The sequence below is a fragment of the Cuculus canorus genome, chromosome 4 (assembly GCF_017976375.1).
Source record: "Cuculus canorus isolate bCucCan1 chromosome 4, bCucCan1.pri, whole genome shotgun sequence".
Lineage (NCBI taxonomy): Eukaryota > Metazoa > Chordata > Aves > Cuculiformes > Cuculidae > Cuculus > Cuculus canorus.
In genome coordinates, this window is record NC_071404.1 from 27,191,021 (window position 1) to 27,210,865 (window position 19,845).

General features: G+C 36.9%; 1 protein-coding gene across 7 annotated transcripts; it reads left to right on the forward strand.

Moving 5' to 3' along the window:
* On the forward strand, positions 1 to 18,590 carry GUF1 (GTP binding elongation factor GUF1). Of its 7 annotated transcripts, XM_054066334.1 has the most exons (18): positions 1 to 229; positions 1,705 to 1,816; positions 3,476 to 3,624; positions 3,805 to 3,885; positions 4,524 to 4,601; positions 5,761 to 5,844; positions 6,338 to 6,402; positions 7,362 to 7,565; positions 8,009 to 8,053; positions 9,094 to 9,233; positions 10,473 to 10,596; positions 10,956 to 11,088; positions 12,566 to 12,709; positions 13,692 to 13,825; positions 15,529 to 15,630; positions 16,221 to 16,340; positions 17,212 to 17,248; positions 18,251 to 18,590. In XM_054066334.1, the coding sequence occupies exons 1-18, from the start codon at positions 101 to 103 to the stop codon at positions 18,386 to 18,388; spliced, it is 2,019 nt and encodes a 672-aa protein (XP_053922309.1). In that variant the 5' UTR covers positions 1 to 100; the 3' UTR covers positions 18,389 to 18,590. The 7 variants fall into 7 exon arrangements, 6 of the variants coding, with proteins under 6 accessions (XP_053922309.1, XP_053922304.1, XP_053922305.1 ...); XM_054066328.1 differs by lacking the exon at positions 8,009 to 8,053 and having other exon boundaries at positions 2 to 229; XM_054066329.1 differs by lacking the exons at positions 8,009 to 8,053; positions 16,221 to 16,340.
* Positions 18,591 to 19,845: the final 1,255 nt, after the last annotated feature.

Here is a 19,845-nt window from a genome sequence, read left to right on the forward strand (position 1 = left end):
CCTTGACTTCTTCCGCCGGGGGCACTTCCGTCGCGCTCGCGGCGGGGAGGTCGCTGGGGCCGAGCGCCCCTCAGCGCTGTGAGGGCCGAGCCCGGGCGCCATGGCCCTGGCCGGCAGGACGGCGCTGCGCTGGGCCCGGCTGTGGAGCCCCCGCCCCGCTGCCGGCGCGCTCCGCCTTCCATCCTGGCGGCCTGCGGCGTGCGTGAGGCTGTATGGATCCCGCGGCGAGGTGAGTCTGCGGCCAGGCCCGGTGGAAGGTGCGCTTTCGGAAATAGCCCTCCTGGAGTAGCTATTTCTTTGTAGGGGCTTCTGCGTCCCCTTGGTGGTAGGAGAGCTCGCCGTGCCGAGCCGAGGCAGAGCATAGAATCATTAGGTTGAAAAAGACCTTGGAGACTATCAGTTCCTACCGTGCCTGTCTACTACTAAATCATGTCCTCATGCACCTCGTCTACCCGCCTTTTAAACACCTCCAGGTATGGTGACTCAACCACTTCCCTGGGCAGCCTGTTCCAGTGCTTGAGAACCCTTTCTGAGAAGAAATTTTTCCTCGTGTCCAATCTGAACTTCCTCTGATGCAGCTAGAGGCCATTCCCTCTTGTCTTATAAGTTATCACTTGGGAGAAGAGACCAACACCCTCCTCTCTGCAATCTCCTTGTAGGTAGTTGTAGAAAGCAATAAGGTCTTCCCTCAGCCTCCTCCAGGTTAAACAGCTCCAGTTACATCAGCTGCTCCTCATAAGACTTCTTCTCTAGCCCCTTCACCAGTTCTGTTGCTTTTCTCTGGACACGCTCCAGGACCTCAATGTCCCTCTTGTAGTGAGGGGCCCAAAACTGAACCCAGCACTCAAGGTGCAGCCTCACCAGTGCAAAGTACCCTCACAAGTATATTGCAAGGGATGTGGCAGGTAGTGGTGCTTAGTGCTCTGTATTGATGTTAGCAAAGAACTGTGGGTATGCCGATGCCTTTCTCTGGCCCGGAGCTGCCGTCTCTGGTCTGTTTAAGAGAGATGCGCTTTGTCTCTAGAGTCCAGAGCTTTTTAGTAAAATGTTACTAGTTGCCATTAGAAGTGTCCTGGTCCCTGATGCTGGAAGCTTTAAAAAGCGAAGAAGCTGCTTTTCTCTGAAGTGTCATATGCCTTGGAATGAGCAGGAATAACACAAAGAAAAGGTTTTTGAGTGTTGGGCCCTTCTGTGTATGAACCAAAGAAATCAGGCTGGTTTTCTGCATTTTTTTACATTTAGCCAAGATAACTGTTACTCCTAGCTTCCTTTTCCACAAAGTCTGCATGTTCCTTATGATAGGGTCACAGCTACCTGAGCTGCTGAGTGAGGTAATGTCACTGTATTACCATGCTTGTGAAGAATGATGTCATTAATGGTCCCTGTATCATTTTCCTAATCCTTAAGTTTAGTAGTTTGACAAACTTGGAACTGTTTTAAGTTTTCCAGCTCCTTATAGGCATAAGAACATAGTACCTTTACAAGACTTTTCAGCATACCTACTGATTATTCAGAGTAATAAATATGTATGTATGTAGGACTAAAATGAAATGCTCGCATTTTAAACATTAATGACAAGTTTTTGTATCTCTGTTCAAACTACGTCTCTTCTAGAGAAAAGAGTTAATTCTTTTTTAGAGGCCAGGTCATATTGTATGTAGAGACCATAACCATGGTTTGTGAAAGTAAATTTCTCTTTTTCAGGAAAAGCTAGATATGTCGATGTATCCTGTTGAAAGCATTAGAAACTTCAGTATTATAGCTCACGTAGATCATGGCAAAAGTACTCTAGCAGACAGACTGTTGGAAATTACAGGTAAGTGTGTTCTCATTTTATACTGCCTTTTCTTGACACATAAGGTGACGTGTAAGACTGTGGAACTTTGATTATTACTAAAATTTTGCTCAGGGACACGGTTTATTGGCAGATAGGAATGATTTGACTTGATGATCCAAGAGGTCTTTTTCAACTTGGTGATTCTATGATTCTAGAATTTCTAGTAACTTTGTTCTTTTAGTGCCAGGTTGTGTATGCATTTTAGGCTGCCAGTTGTTGTTGTTGCCAGTTGAATACGATGTACTTTCTGTTTGAGATCTGCCTACAACTAGTTGTAAAGGAATTATGTAATTCACTCTAGGAAGTATGTATTTTGGAAAGAGACTGAAAGGGAGTGCACTTCCTTGTTGAAGATGCCACTTTTCTAGGTCTTGAGCAATTGTCGATTTGACCAGTATACAAGGAGTTTGATGTTTACTGCCAGTGTTTGGGGTGGACATAAGGGGACTGTTGGACTTCGGAATTCTGATCAGAGTAGTTTTCAGAAGTGTTATTGAAACAGGAAGGAAATTATACTGCTTGTACTTAGCTGAAAGTAACAGTGTGTCTTCTTGTGAGCAAACCATAAAGCAACTGCCTTTCATGATGGTGCCGCTCACTGGTGCTGAAGCTGATATGGTGCTGCATAGTTAGTTTTAGAAATGTACAGCCCTATATTGATTTAAATTAGTGTGTAGAATAACTGCTGGTGTTTAAGTGTGAATTCCATGGATTCTCAGCTCACTTTTACTTCATTCTAAAAATTGGTGAAATTGTGTTACTTTTATTCTTCAGAAGTATTTATCTTGTCTTCATCAGAGTACTTCTTGGACTTCAGTGTTTTTATTTCTCTGTTGTTGTTGAGGGTAAGGAAAGCTATCCTCCTTTAAAGTGAAAGTGAGAAACAATTGCTAAGGGATCTTTGTGACTATAAGCGGTTCTGAAACTAGGCTTTCCTTGGAAGAGAGACACAGACATTGCCTTAGAGGTTTCCCTAAGGTGAGCTGTAAAGCAGTTGCTTTGTCTCCCAAAAGGAGATTAATTTCATCGTGGAACTTAAATTAGCTACTCAGAAATACCCTTTGGACAAGTCTTCCTTTTCTCATTAAAGAAGTGACCAAAACAAAACCTGGGAGAGAAGCTTTTGATCCAAATTATTCTTCATGATTACCTCCTGTGTGTCACTATGGGCAGTTTTACCTGATGCCTGTGATAACTTGGAGTTTTCAATTCAGCTCTGCCATGCCCTATGATAATGCGCTTTTCGCTCTTGAGTTTGGCATTGGTTGGACCTGTGAGCACAGGACTGCTTTCCGTTGATAGGAGGTGAAGTTTCTTTAAACATCAGAAATATTTAGCACTGAGTGGAGTCTGTTACTTCTTATTCTCTGATTTAGACTTACATGGGTTTGTATCCTACTTATTCAGTTAAGTATTTTATATGATGTCATATGTAAAAGTTTATTTAACAAATGTTAAGAATTGAAGCATAATTTTATTTTTGAATGAAAATCTAAGTTTAGCTTAATCTAATAGAAAAGCTTCATCTGGAGCTGCAAGTCCAATGTTCTCCTAATTAATAGTGTTTTCAAGAATTACTTATTTTGAGAGCTAATATACTAAATGAAGTAATAAAACAGGTTGGTTTTTTTTTCTTAGGAACAATTGCTAAAACCGGCTGTAATAAACAAGTGCTGGATAAACTGCAAGTGGAACGTGAAAGAGGAATTACAGTTAAAGCACAATCTGCATCTCTCTTTTACAATCATAATGAAGTAAACTACCTCTTAAATCTTATTGATACTCCGGTAAGTTAAGTATAAACAGTGTTTAAATCACAAAAAGCTAATTATCATTATATTTTAAGGTAGATTTCTGGCTTTTTTTGCAAGAATTGTGACCATATATACAAATGAAAACCTCATGCTATAAAAATCTTTGCAAAAGATTCTAGAAATACTTGAAATTGTAAAACTTTTTCTCCACAGGGCCATGTAGATTTCAGCTATGAAGTATCACGATCACTGTCTGCCTGTCAAGGTGTCATACTTGTAGTGGATGCAAATGAGGTGAAGTTCTTCATTATTTCTTCTACTTAGAATTTCAGCAATTTCTTTAAGCAGGCTAGAGAGAAGATTAGGTTTTCCTTTTTTCTGTCACTGTTTTAGCTCGTGGTCTATCTCCCAAGTTCTAAAAAAAAAAACTAGAGACAAATACTTGTGTGTAGATACTGCAGTTCCATGACATAACATTGAAAGCACAGGATTAATGAAGAATCAGATCCTACTTTTTCACAGAGTAGGAACTTTGCAAATGGCAACAGTCTAGAGAGCTTTTAACTATTGTACTAATACCCATTTGAGTACCTTGAGATTCTTGTTGGAAAACTTGATGATTTGTTAACCACCACGATGTTAGTTATAACTAGTTGCTGCTGTGTTTGTCATCATTTATAATACAAACTGATACTGGCAGCATTAAAGGTAAAGGACGCTATAAGCCAAGTGTGAATAAATTTATTCTGAAAACTTGAAGTCTTATATCCACCACATTAATGGCTTCTTGACTGATCTTTCAGTAGAAGCAGGAGAGTGAGAGCGTAAAATATTAGCAATGCAATACTTAGAAATTTACTAGGAGGGAAGTGAAAGCCACCAAAACTTGGGAAAATTCTGTGTGTTAAACTTTTTAAATATTTATTTTATAGGGTATTCAGGCTCAGACAGTGGCAAACTTCTATCTTGCTTTTGAAGCGCAACTTGCAATAATTCCTGTCATAAATAAGGTAATAAAGGTTTTAGAGTTTCATATTAAATAGTTGGGTTGTTTAAACATGTAGAATATTGATATGAAATTTATACTCAAGTAGAAGTATATAATGAAAAAACAATTAGAATGCAATAAGAACTTTGTGTATTTGTTGTCTGATATTTTACAGTACTTACTGGGAACTTCATAAAATACGTTTAGAAACATTTTATAAGCAGCACTGAAAAACCATTATTGAAGTCTGTATGGTAAACCAAGGTCAGAAGCATTGTGTAAATTGTATCTTAAGGAATCTGTACTAGTTATAGCTTGCAAACAAATAAGCTGGAAGCAAGCCAGAGCTATGGTGTGAAAAACAACTGACCACTTGGGTAATACTGTGTACTTTATCAACATGACAACAAGCTGAAGCTATGTCATTCTGGGGTTTCAGATTGACTCGACGTTAAATATAGGTGAGAGCGTTTATCTAGTACAGACATTTGGTCATTAATGGACAGAAAAGTGCAGAGTAACCTACATATGCTCCAAGAAGACTGGTTGTGATGTGGCTCTTAGACAGCCCCCATAATCCAAGGGGAAATGGTTAGCCACCTGTTACACCACTTAGACACACACATCTATGGGGCCAGATGGGATCCATCCAAGGGTACTGAGAGAGCTGACACCAGTGCCTGCCAAACCACTATCCACCATTTACCAGCACTCCTGACTCATGGGGGAGATCCCAGTTGACTTGAAGTTAGCAAGAATGTTGTGGTTTATACACTTTTTGGACTGTATGATTGGGATCACAAGGTTAGTTATTGCTCACCTTAAAGTAATTGGGTTTTGTAGATGTATGTTGTACTTGATGCTTGAACCTTATACAGTATAGGTAGCACTTAGGCTTTCAAATTACTTTGTGAAATAACGATTTATACCAGCTTTTGAACAACGCTGTTTTGCTTAATGAAGCAAACAAAAAATGGTCTAGTTACAGAGGAGGTCCCTCCTGAAGTTAAGCAAGGCAGCCTTTCTCTGAAATGAATCTTAATTATGATCTTTTCCTGAAGACATCCAGTATTTACTCTTAAATACTTAAAGGTTTCTTGACTGGTATATTTGGAAACTAGAGTGCTGAATCATATGGAGGATGTGGTTGCTTGTATATTTAGCAGTTTGTTGTTTTTCAGATTGACTTGAAGAATGCTGACCCTGAAAGAGTTGAAAAACAAATTGAGAAGCTGTTTGATATCCCTGTAGATGAATGTGTAAGGGTAAGATCTCTTAAGGTTTTATGCCATGGCTGATTGCTTAACTTATATCTACTTCGTACCTAATGAAAGACATGTACACATATTTAAATCACCAGTTTGTCACCTCTCTGCCTTTGTCTGACATACATGAATTTATCTAAAGATTGTCTCCTGGAAAACAAGAGTGGAAAACATACTTCTTGGATTAAAATTCTATCATGTCCTGATGAATAGCATCAGATAGATTTAAAATTATTTCTCATTGTGGTTCCATAAGTTGTTGTCACTTTTAACAGAACAGTAATTACCATTCAGAAGAGGAAAAAAACATTCTACAGAATAATTTATAATCAAATAAGCATTTTGTAGTAATAGCATTCTAAAATGTGCTTCAGAGTGCTTTTGTGGGTGATATTGCTTGTGGCCACCTAAACTATCTTAAGGAAACATGACACTATTTAATAGATCCTGAATGAGTTCAAGACTTATAAAACTGTTTTTGATCGTGTTTTAGATCTCTGCTAAACGAGGAACGAATGTTGAAAAAGTTCTTCAAAAGGTCATTGAGAAGATTCCACCGTAAGTCTGTATTTAATTGTGGAACCTTGTAAGGTTTATTGGGAAACCATGAGTTGCCTGTATACAGTAATGGCAGTAGTTTTGTGCTTACTATTGTTTAGATTTAAAATCAGTAATGAGGTGTGAGAGAAATCTAGTGTTAGAGCTGGTTAAGTCAGTTTCAAATTGCAAATAAGAAAAAAATGACACTGGATTTGAGATGCCTTTTGAAAACTGACTGTGTGAATCAGCAGAGAATTCTTTATTGTTATGAAATGGGAGAAGAAAAGTGAGTTCAGTCTAAAATTAAAGATTAGAGGAGGGCCAGTAAGGCTGATACTTTTATGACTGTTTATATAGCTTCTATGAAACTCAGTGTTTGAGGATGTGTGACTTTACTCCTTTTGAACATTGTGTTGTTAAAATGATAAAGGTAATTGAAATCTGCTATGTTGAAAGTTTGATGTCCTGAATCCAACCTTTAAAATAGGCTTCTATCTAAGAACTTGATGACAAAGCTGCTAAATTATTTTTTTTCCTACTTTCCTGCTATTAGGTAAGAACTGTAGTCCCCATATTAGTTAGTAGATTTAATTAATAAAAAATAATGAAAATCTGAGGTTAGATTTCTGTGAAAGATGACAAAACCAAAATATCAGTGGATTTTTTTTTTTTTTAACTTGGCTCTTGGAATACAACTGTTGAATTGTTATTGTCCTCCATAATAGGATATTTCCAACATCAGTTTCACTTGTTTTGAAACGGATATGCATTTGTGTCTGTTCTATTTGTACTGCTATTGCACATGGGGGAAGTAAAATCTAAATATGTACTGCGTGATACATAGTGAAACATTGAAATGAAGTCTAGTATGTGTTTACTGAAAATTACTTCATAGTTTTAGCTGTATTAATATGAAAGGAGGTTTTTTTTTGGAGAGGAAGTTAATATATTGTTTTGTTTTTTTTTTTTTGTGACAGACCCCACTGTAACACTGCTGATCCATTGAAAGCCTTAGTATTTGACTCCACTTTTGACCACTACAGAGGTGTCATAGCTAACATTGCACTCTTTGGTGGGGAGATTGAGAAAGGGCATAAAATTGTCTCTGCACACACAAAGAAAAGATACGAAGTTAATGAAGTTGGAATTCTGACTCCAAATGAACAGCCAACGCATAAACTGTAAGTACAATTTCTTTTAGTGGAAGAAATTGTTAATTCGTTTAACATACAAAATCCTGCATTTCTGTTTGATTTCTGCTTTATGTGGTAAAGGCTGGGAGGTGTCTGGGTTTATTCTTTTTCTTCGATGGTGAGGTTTTTTTGTTATTTGTAATTTAGTGCTCTCTGTCAGTCTTTTTCTTTTTGGGCATACTGAGGCAGAAGCTTTTGGAGATTGCTTTTTGGGCACTGCCAGAGCAAGGAAGCCAATTTGTCTTCTGTATTACGTGGAACATCTAGACAGATAGGATTTTTTAAAGACTAGCTTTTGACATTTTTATTTAGCTGTCCAATTTATTCCTAGGAACTACCTTGTATGAGAATGGAAGGGAATGGGGCTTCATCTTAGTTATTGCTGCAGCATATTTTGAGGGTGGAAAACTTAAAATCCATGAACGCAACAGCTTCCAGAAACTGGCTCCTCAAGGCAGCAGTGGGAAGAAAATCAGGTACTTAGAATTAGTGGAGTAGCTTTATCAGTTTGCATCCAAGTATATGTTAATGACTCTTTTGGGAGATTCTCCATGAGATTATATTACTGTGTGGTGGGTTGAACCCAGCCACCAACTAAGCACCCAAATAGCCACTTGCTCACTCTGCTCAGCCTTAGTGGGTTGGGAGAGAGATTTGGATGAGCAAAAGTGGGAAAGATTCTTGGGTCAAGATAAAGACAGTTAAGTGAAAGAAAAAAGAAATAACAACAAGTGATGCAAAGGCCATCAATTACCACCTTCACATAAGCAGACCGATGGCCACCCTGGAAAAGACTACACCCCTTTTATTGCCAAGCATGATGTTATATGGCATGGACTATCCCATTGGTCCATTTGGGTCCTCTGTCCTGGCTTTGTCACCTTCCAGCCTCTTGCCCATGTCTAGCCTATTTGCTGGGGGTGCAGAGTGAGAAACAGAAAGCATTCACACTGTGCAAGCACTGCTCAGTAATAGCTAAAACATTGGTATGTTATCAACACCATTTTAGTCACAAATCTAAAACGCAGCACCATACAGAGCTATTATGAAGGAGATTAACTCCATTGCAGTCAAAACCAGTACACTGTATTTTACTCTTGTCTGCTGTGGGGTTCTTTGCTAACAGCATTACGTACTGATGGAAGGCATTTGTCTTTTGTTGTTTCTGCCACTTAGCATACAAACTTGCTGTGCTGGCAGCTGAGGACTGTTCTGGTTCTGTTTTAGATCCCTGAGAACTTCTCTCTAGCTCTAGATTTCAAACTGGGAATAGCACAGAATTGAAAATCCAGAATTGTAAATGTACTATTTAAATGTAACAGAAACAGAGCTACTTTGGTCAACAGATAGTTTGTTCCTTGACACAAAGCTCACAACAAGGAGCAGAAACAACTGAAACCTGACTTATGGGCTTGGGGGGGGATTTTTTTAAAATTTCTTACTGAGTTAAGTTAGTTGGTTAAAATAGTGGAAATACTGATAATGCCAATATCCATATAATGCCAATTTTATTTAGATATGCTGGACAGGTGGGCTACCTGATTGCTGGAATGAAAGAAGTAACAGAAGCCCAAATAGGAGACACACTGTTTTTGTATAAACAGCCAGTGGAGCCTTTGCCTGGCTTTAAGTCAGCGAAGCCAATGGTTTTTGCAGGTGAGGAGTTTATGATACAAAGTGGAACAAATTCTTTCCAATAACAAGAGTAAGAGAACTATTAGAGCTTGTAGAAGAATATACTTTTATATTAAGAATTGTGAGGATTAGAATTTCAACAAAGGTAAGCTAAGGAGGTATGTAATTTGTATAGCTTCATGTAATTTCTCTTGTGACTTAACAGACAGGATTAATAATAGTTGCAGGCTTGTTCAATACAAATAGAAGACTGAATTGTATTTTTAGCCATGATTGTTGCTCCTAATGCCAGTAAACTCTTGATAGCTGGAGGAAGGTTGAGGCTTTAAAAAAATCAGCCAGATTTTGACAATTCTTCATCTAGATAATTAAGTTTCTGTAATTATTATAATTTTTCTTCTTTTAAAAATTAACAGCTGGGTTTTTTTCATTATACATGGTAAACTGCCGAAGCTGATATTCAGAATGATTCTGTAAAGTATTTGACTTTTTAAGCTTTTATATTTCTATTGAGCTGTTTCCACCAGCTTTAGTAACTAGTACAAATACTATGGAAGATGGCTTTAGAAATAAATAAATTCTAGAAATAACTTGTTGTGAGCGGATGTGTAGAATCACTGGACCTGTCTCATGGAGATTAAGTGGTCTGTCAGTGAACTTTGAGAAGTGTAATCCTGTAAATAATGTTTTTTTGTATGCACATATGTTGTACAGCAATCGATGTTATCTGAACATGTCATGTAAAGAAATGATACAGTAGAATGTATTTCAGATAGTAATTGTATGGGCAACTGCATTTATTAATTTAAAAAATGTAGAAACATTTGCAACTTTTTTAGATATGGTACTTTTTTTTTTTTTGCTGTTCACTCTTAGCTTTGAAAGAACATCTCAGGGAAATTTGTCTGCTTGTTCAATTATGCTTAAGCTATTGGTGTACACTGCCACTTTGCAAAACAGTGGTTATTCTTGAATGTGTGACTTCCACAACTGTCAATGGTTATTTGAGTATAGTGTCCCTGCCATTATGGTTTGAATGTTAATTACTGTTTTTATGAAGTAATCTAAAACTTTATTACACTTGAACTAATTGGAAAGGGAAAGGGGGGAAATCCTTATTTTTTTCACATTTTAAAGTTGGAACAGGAAGTGAGTTATTTCTGATTGTATTAATGTTCACTGTAAGAAGCATGTTTAAAAGGTAAGTGCACACTAGATAAAGCTCCACATCACATCAATTCTATCTAATATGTTTGACAGGAATGTATCCTGTAGATCAAACAGAATATAATAATCTCAAAAGTGCTTTGGAGAGGCTGACATTGAATGACTCCAGTGTAAATGTTCATCGTGACAATAGCCTTGCCTTAGGAGCTGGATGGAGGTGAGGCTTTCATACAGCTTTCATTTTTGGAATTGTTTGTAAATTGAGAATGCAAGTTTAAGTCAACTGAAGGTTGAATTAAAATGAACTCAAGACTAGGAGCTTTAATTCAAATTAATGATAGGTAAAGATCAAAAGCATTTGATTTTCTTACTTTCTGTATTTGCGCAGAGTATGCAATTTGTTGCGATTGATAGTTTTTGCTCTCAGAGACTCATACTAGTCAACTGTAGGATCATTTGGAGGTTGGTTGTGCCTGATATTGCCAGACTAGCGGTGTGAATGTTCTGGAGGGGAAAAAAGTGAAATTCCAGGGAGATATACAAGGACTTTCACTGACAGGATATTTTTTTTCCCAGGTTAGGTTTCCTTGGTCTTTTACACATGGAAGTTTTTAATCAGCGTTTGGAGCAAGAGTATAACATGTCTGTTATTTTGACTGCACCTACCGTTCCTTATAAAGCTGTTCTTTCCTCAGCCAAGTTGATAAAGGTATATGAAACTTATTATTGCTACTACACTTAAAATTTTTATTTTATAGACTAGTACTTCATGGTAAACTAGTCTATTAAATATTGTTACACCAATATTTAACTTAGAACTTTTCTAATGGATTTTTTTTAAGAATGTTAATGTTCCTTGCCCCTTTCATTTCATAGAATCATAGAATGAGAAGACAAGAATCACTCAGGAGCTCTTTTTATGTCTTATATCTGCCCTTGAAAATGAGAATAAAGGAAACATTTCATGCTGTATTCTTTTAAATGCACATTGGCTGGACTGAGTCTAAAGCAGGTGAAAAAATCTTACAGATTTTATCAGTCAGAAAGCATTAATGTTTTTAGAAATAGGTTGTAATGCTACCGTGAACTGGGAGGGGCTGGTGAAGACAAGTGAGGTTTTGGTTGCTGTGAAGCAGGTATGTGCAAAAAAATTACAGGGCTTGAGTTTGAGAGAGAGAGAGGTAGACTTCAGACAGCCTGCTGAAAGGAGGCTATGAATAGGCTACCTCATTATTATCCAACATGTACCAGTAAATACTACAAAAAAATCTGTAAATTCCAATCAGCTTGTGTAAGAGAGGTTGCTGTACTTGCAAGGTGTAAGGCGTAGACCTTACTCTCCAGTTGTTTTGGTTTCTTCCTTAGATAGTGTAGCTATGAATGAAGTAGTTATCTTTGGTGGAGAAGAGATTCTGGATTGGTGATGTGGGTGGCTGTTTTCAAACAGTGCTGGAAGTTGGGTCTTTGTTCAAGAATACTGCCTTGTCAGTGGAAGTGATATAATCACTTGCTCTGGTGCATGGGGGAGGTGGTATGTACATGATAAGAAGCATGACCTTGCTTCTGTTCTTATTCCAGAAGGATAACTCAGCCCCTATTGGGATGTTGGAGTACAAGGAATAGGTGATGAAGGCACTTGCACAGGAATTGAAAACTAAATTTCTAAGCCCACTTCAGCTTGTAAGGGAGCCTGAACCCAAAGTTTTCTTTAGAGGAGAATGTACCCATTACCAAACTGCAAAATTCTTGGAGCAGGTCTTTTGTTAACAGGCTCAGGATGGATTAAGAAGGAAGATCCTTGCTCTACAGGCCAGAGAGAGATGGAAAGATGGACACAAAGGGTCCATCATTTTTTATTATTTTTATGGATAACCCTAGTTTCTAGTTCTGGTTTAAGCACTTATCCAGTAAATTTTAAACAGAAGAAAATGCTTTAAAAAGAACATATTTTGTAGTGAAATTTTTGTATGTAATAATAAAAATATGCTGATCAGCAACTTCTGTATGTAATGTAGAAATATCTTTTAGAGTCGTGCTTGGTATTAATTTGAGTTACGTAATTCATAAGTGTTTCGAAGCAACTGAAATATTTTTTAGCGTTTTTTTTAATGGTATTTTTGTCTCCTTTGCTATTCAGTCTACTTTTAAGTAAAACTACAGCATCTGTTTTATTTGTTTGTTTTCAGGAGTATGGTAAAAAGGAGATTACTATAATCAGCCCTGCTCAGTTTCCTGATAAACTTTCAGTATCTGAATATTTAGAGCCAACTGTTCTTGGTACTATTGTAACGCCTCAGGAATATATTGGGAAAATAATTGTTTTGTGTCAGGTTGGTACTAGTTTTAGTTGTGTCATTTGCATTTTTCAGCTCCTCATATCAACGTGAAGATACTAGATATTAGTACTGAAATGGTATCTTTCATCAAGACTACTTAATCTTTTTATGTGTAAAATTACTTCTGAACTACAAATATAGTGGAAGTCCTTATAGTGGAAGTTAGTGATGTAGCTCAGTGATAAAGTAGGTAGTCAAGCATCCTGCAGTAGACTAACTCATAGCGAGCTCTGTTTGTCTGAAATAATGCGATCTGCAGCAGAGGAAAAAGATTTCTGTTTTTTTAGAAGTATATTAGTGGAAATAAAACTTCTGTCAACACTTTATTATGAGGCTTCATATATATTTTCAATACTTCAGTGGAGTACATTTATGATTGTAATGGGCAATCATATTTCCCCAAGTGTATTTGGAATACTTTTAACTAAAAATGTTTTAATCATGCATGTTGTTTTTCATAATTTCTTCACAATGTTTTTCTTACCACTTAACATTTCGAAATGCAAATAGGAAGGAGTACAGTACTTGTATGTCAGTACAGTGAAGTATAAAATCTATTAAAAAGGATGCCTAAAATAGCTTTAAGTACACCTTCCTTCAGGAAAGAAAATGAGCTTGCGAGCCCTATTGTATAATACTCCAATGTATATGAAGATGTAATTTCAGTGCGATTTTATAGATGAATAATTATACAGTGAAAGGCAGCAGTAAGCAGAAGCTGTTAAGGATTTCAGAAATTCAGCTTTTAGAGAGGATGGACTTGAATCATTTGTCCAGTTAAGTTTTAACCATTTAATTTATGTTGCTGCTTCAATTTGTTCTGGAACTTAAGCAAGCTACCAATAAGAAACTTACTCTGGTGCTTACGTATGGGAGTTCTTACGTGTAGCTGGATAGCTTTTAATTTTAATTTGCATTGTATTTATTTGTAGAAAACTTCTGTCAAGGGGAACTGAAACTGTTTTTATTTGTCTAGGATCGTAGGGCAGTCCAGAAGGATATGTTGTACATCGATGAGCACAGGGTTATGCTAAAATACCTCTTTCCGCTGAATGAAATAGTGGTGGATTTTTATGATGCTCTTAAGTCTCTGTCTTCTGGTTATGCAAGGTAACTATGTCCTTTGTATCTCCTTTTCCCTCTGACCCTGGACCCTGAGGGGTGGGAGGAGCATGACAAGAAAAGATCCGAGGAGAAGATATGGAAAGGCACAAGCGAAGAACATTCTTTTATTGATGGAGCTGCAAGTCAAGTCTTACTTCACCTTTAATAATTACATTCACTGTGAAAGTTGATGGAAATGCATCTGAAAACCACTAAAAGTGCATCACTACATAATAACAATTATCTTGGACAAAGCACGTATTTTTGAAGTTTGACATAAGAGTGGCGTTTGCTCATCTAGGTGGTTCTTGCCTGAAGTGATGATGGGCATTTTCAAGGGAAAAACTGAAAATTTACTTAATGTATTGTCTCTTGTCAGAAAAGGGAAAGTAAACAAATACCGATTCTTTAAAGCTAGTAAAAACAATCAACGCACTATTTAAACAATTACTTTATGTACATGCTTTATTATGGGAGTAAAGTAAATAATTCATATTTTGAGACAAAATGTTCTGCTTTGGTTGATTGTAGAAATTCAGGGGCTAAAATAATGCTCATCTGTTTGTGAGGAGCCTTTGTGAGTTTAATGGAAGGGAAAATACTGCATGGCTGATGGGCTTATGCCACAGGAGACTCAATCTTATATATAGAGTTGTTAGCAAGATATATTGCATGTTGAGAGGAACTGGTTTACCTAATTATATTATTCATTTCATAAGCATCAAAACCAGATTTTATTTAAGGACTGAATTTGTTTTGAGTTTCTAAATTTTCTTAAATATGCCTTAAAAGGGTAAAGGTAAGACATGTTTTGGTCATCCAACCTGGCCTTGAACACCTCCAGGAATGGGGCATCCACAGCCTCCTTGGGTGACCTGTTCCAGTGTCTCACCACTCTCATGGTGAAGAAATTCTTCCTAATATTCAGTCTAAATCTGCCCCTTTCCAGTTCATAGCTGTTCCTGCTGGTCCTGTCCCCACAAGCCTTTACGAATAGCCCCTCTCCAGCTTTCCTGTAGGCCTCCTTCAGGTACTGGAAGGTTGCTATGAGATCTCTGAGCCTTCTCCAGGCTGAACAGGCCCAACTCTCTCAGCCTGTCCTCGTATGGGAGGTGTGCCAGGCCTCCAGTCATCTTTTTAGCCCTCCTCTGGACCCGTTCCAACAGCTCCATATCCTTCTTGTGTTGAGGATTCCAGAACTGGACACAGTATTCCAGATGAGCTCTCTCTCAAGAGAGGAATAGAGAGGCAGAATACCTTCCCTTGACCTGCTGGCCACACATCTTTTGATGCAGCCCAGTATACGGTTGGCCTTCTGGGCTGCGAGCTCACATGGCTGGCTGATGTCGAGCTTCTCATCGGCCAGCACCTCCAAGTCCTTCTCTGCAGGGCGGATCTCAAGTAGGTCATCCTCCATTGTGTACTGAAAACAGGGATTGCCCCAACCCAAGTGCAGGACCTTACTTGGCCTTGTTGAACCTCATGAGGTTCTCAGAGGCCCCCTTCTCCAGGCTGTCCAGGTCCCTCTGGATGACATCCTGTCCTTCCAGTATTAGGGTAGACATACTGAGAAACTATTAATAACTGCTTCTATTCTAATAAGATGTTTCAGTGCTTTATTAAGAAATGTGTCTAAACCCTAAGGTTTATGGAACAAAGACTATGGAGTATAATTTTTACAAAATAATAGCTAACTGCTGTCTTTTTAGTTTTGATTACGAAGATGCAGGATACCAGGCAGCAGACCTTATAAAAATGGATATTCTTCTCAATGGAAATCCAGTTGAAGAACTGGCAACTATTGTACACAAGTAGGTTGGACTCTCTATTGTAAAGAAATAAGTACTAATATACAATGGAAAAATATGTATGTATTACTAATATATGACAAATGCATATGAAAACAGCAGTGCGGATTTCAGCAAATCATCAGTTTTGCAGATTATCTGAAACAGGGGCATTTAATGGCAAGAGGAAAATTAGGGAATACATACCATAATTAAAAAACATCTTTTTACTTCTCTTTTTCAATTTAAGTGCTAGATGTAATGTTTCTGTGGTAATGTACGGCAGGGGCGTAGAAGAAAATGTAAGATCCCACTCTTCTCTGGAGCTCGAAAAACTTAGATCAGTCTAGGAGATGCCAGATCAATCACTTATGGCACTTATTATTTGCTATTGAAAAGCGGTAGGAAAAGTAAAATTCTTATGCTCCCAGTAACAGAAAACTTCTGAAGAACAGAAATTATCTTGTCTGAAAAGCACCAGGAGAATGTATTTATTGGATGCAGTTACCTCAGAAATTGTTTGCTAAAATGCTTCAGCACATTTATACTTACATGTGGTTTTATTTTTGAGGTTGTATTACTTTCTCTGAAAACCCTGGTGGCTTTCATTTCAGTGATAAGGCATATGCTACTGGGAAATTCCTATGTGAACGTTTAAAAGATGCTATACCTAGACAGTTGTTTGAAATTGCCATCCAGGCTGCCATTGGCAAGAAAATCATTGCAAGAGAAACGTAAGTGAAGCCCTTCCATTTTCCTTCTTTTTATAAAATTTTAAGTTATGTAAAATATGAATTTTTAATGTCTTACTAGGTAATTTTATATATAACAATACTTCAGTTTTACTCTAACAAGAGTTTTTTCTTGTATATGCTACCAGGCCTCTTGAAAAACAAGATACATTTGAGCTGTAATTATGACTAAAGCCTTCCTATAAATTTAATTGTAAAAAATATTTTTTTATTTTAAATTGCTTTCAGTTAGCACCACATTTAGTGGATAGAGTATAACTTGCAATACCCATGTACCCACTTCCTCTCTCTCTGTAGCAAGTGTTTCTTACTACTGAAAAAAAATAGCTAATTGTGGAATGGTTGAATCGCTGGAGTCAGCAAAAAAAGAACTGAGCTGTGCTGTTCCAAAGGAAGTGTGTTGCAAGCTGAACACACAACTACTTTTTAGTAGCACTCATTTCTTTTAGAGTAAGCCATTTCCTTCGTTGCTGTGTTCCCTGTAACATTTTTTCTCTTGCTATTTAAATGGTTTTTAAATTGTGGTAAAAGATTTAAAGGTAGGGTTTCAAGCAGTGGTGCTGTGAGAATTTGTGTGTACTTATCTAGGTACACATTTAATATGAATAGTGTGAATAATAGAAGAAATCCTAGATAAAAAGGTGAGATCATAATTTATATGTACCTATTGTACACCGTAATAGTCTGCTTGTTTAGAGTTTTGTCTTATATAGACGAAAGGAAAATGTTATTATTATGGTGCATCTTAGAAAACTAGTAGAAAAACAATACTCAGCATTTTGACAAGTCAATATTTAGCTTCATGTATAGATGTTCTAATGCATTAATATATATATGGTATTCTATTTTACAGGTTGAAAGCTTACAGAAAAAATGTTGTGGCAAAATGTGTAGGTATTTTTTTAAGGTGTCTAATATATGTAAATTTCAGAGTTTTGCTAATATGTTAGGCCTCCCTTTGCCTAGAAACCCAGCAAAGACATGTTCTGCTTGTGTTTCCAAGAGCCAACATTCTATTAACAGATAGTTGTAAGCTTTTAAGATCCAACTCTTGTAACCAGTTATTGTTGCTTGCATATATGGTGGATCAGAAAGAGTAATGGTTTTTTGAAGTTACACACTTAAGAGTTAACTCAATAGATAGTGTGTCTGTGTTCACCTGTCTCCTCACCGTCTCCTGATAGTTATGGACATGAATATGTGTGTGTACACACGTTTCTGTAACTTCACATATTTCCTAATTATTTATTCAAGTGATTTAAGAAACTACAAAACCCCTTTAGAAACTGATTCGGATTAAAATTTTACTTGGCTTTTCAGTAATAAATCCCAGATTTTAGTAATAAAAAAATAAAACAATTAGGGCTTAAATATGCAATAGTTAACTATCAACAAGACTGGACAAAGATATAGGAAAAATTTGATGTCTCTTAATTATGTTGTCTTTAGGTCTCTGAAGCTAGCATGCTGAAGAAATTAACCAGGTGTACCTTTCTCAAGAAGTCTTTTGATAGGCACATACGCGGGATGGTGTCTGTTTATCTAGGTGTAAGCAACTGATGGTGCTCAATGCCACAGCACAGCCGAGCTGGCATCCTGCTGCTGTTGCTGGGCATTTGGATATTCTATAGGCTGTAGCTAATGTCAGTCAGGCCTATGTGAATTTATATACTCCGGTAACAGAATCTACCCTCAATTGTCCCAATAAGCATGTTCACTTGCTCTCTTGTGCTTTTTAACTAGTGGGTTTTGGGGTAACTATTTGGAGTATAAAATCTTTACGTAATGTAACTAGCCTTTCTGACTATTTTGATTTAAGCCTTTGAACTTAGTGTTGCTGAAAGATACTGTAGTTGCATTTAATCTTACTAAAATATATTTCCTTTTTATAGTACGGTGGAGACATTACAAGAAGAATGAAGCTTTTAAAGAGGCAGGCGGAAGGGAAGAAGTTGATGAGAAAAATTGGCAATGTGGAAGTACCAAGAGATGCCTTCATACGTGTTCTAAAGAGACAAACTGATAAATAGAGATCAGTGGCATGCAGCTGATTATTCTCTCAACTTTTTATAGTCAGTAATATAATGGTCTGATGTATAATTTATCACTGAAAGGGAACATACTTTAACTGGTGTAAAGTAAATATATGTAGGAAAATAAATTGAAAGGACTATGTTCTTAAAATGTACAGATACTTGTAGATTACCATGAAATTAAATTAATTTCATTTGACTTGGCTGAATCTAGAAGTTTTCATTGTACTGATTTTCATGGTATTTTCATACTTTTACCACTTAAAATTTAACACAATTACGTTTTATTTTTGCATTGCGTGTCTTTTTAGCAGAGAACAGGAACAATGTGGCAAAAAAGTTCAAATTTTTTCAAGTTCAAGTATCAAAATAACTGAAAGGTATGCATAGACAAACAAAGGAGTTTTGCTGGGAGTTTTTTGGTTTTGCCCTTTTTTATTTCAAGTTTGAACTGCTGCCGCAAAAATATCCAGCTGCTTCCTGTTTTACTTTCTAAAGTTGCCGTTGTCAGAAAATTGTGATGATGTTGGGAAATCACATGAGGAAAAACTATTCATCGCTTTAAAAAAGTGATCTATCTTAACTATCTTAAACATAAACATTAAAGTTTGTCAGATTACCATGAAAAAACCTCTAATAAATCACAAGTTCTAATATATTAAGACACAAGAGATTTTATTATACCACTCATGAGACAAATTCGGACCTTAAAGAATTCCTTTGACATGAAGGTTTGATTAGAATGTGAACATGGTTGAAGTTTTACTTACATGTTTAATATAAGCTGTTGCTTTTAGAAGTGTAAAAGCAATCATAAACACAAGTTAATGACCATGTTATATACTGTGTTCTCAAATGCATGTCTACCTCCAAAATCTTTTAAACTGCTTTTATTTTTAGTACTTCAGGGACTAATTTGGGATCTTCAGAGATCTTGACTTGGTACTATATTTTGGAGAACAAATTACTATTGGTACCTACTAAAGTACTCAGTCCTGGGAGAGGCTCTTCTTAAATTTAGGCTTGTAACTGCGATCTGAGTGACTAATCATAAGCTAGTTCTTTTATTTCAACCCAAGCACAAGGATAAGTTGGGAAAACCTTTGCAGGGATGGAATTGGACTGGCCACCTTCAGAGGACCCCTTTCAACCAAATTATCGTCAAGAGTCTACAGCAAAAAGAGGGAGGAAATTTTGGTACTTGAGTTCTTTAAATCTGAAACTGTCTCAACTGTACTGAAAAACCAAAGATCTGGATCTGAACCCATCTACCCCATACAGCTATTAAAGGTACAGAAGTTGCTGCTACTGATCCTAAAGAAAGGAAAGATGCTGAGGACAAAGGCTGTCTATCATTAACATAATTATTCTTTCGCTAAAAAGGCTAGTAGGAACGCCATCTTAAAAAATAGCACTTAAGAAAGTACAGATATCTTTAAGAAAGTATGGAAACA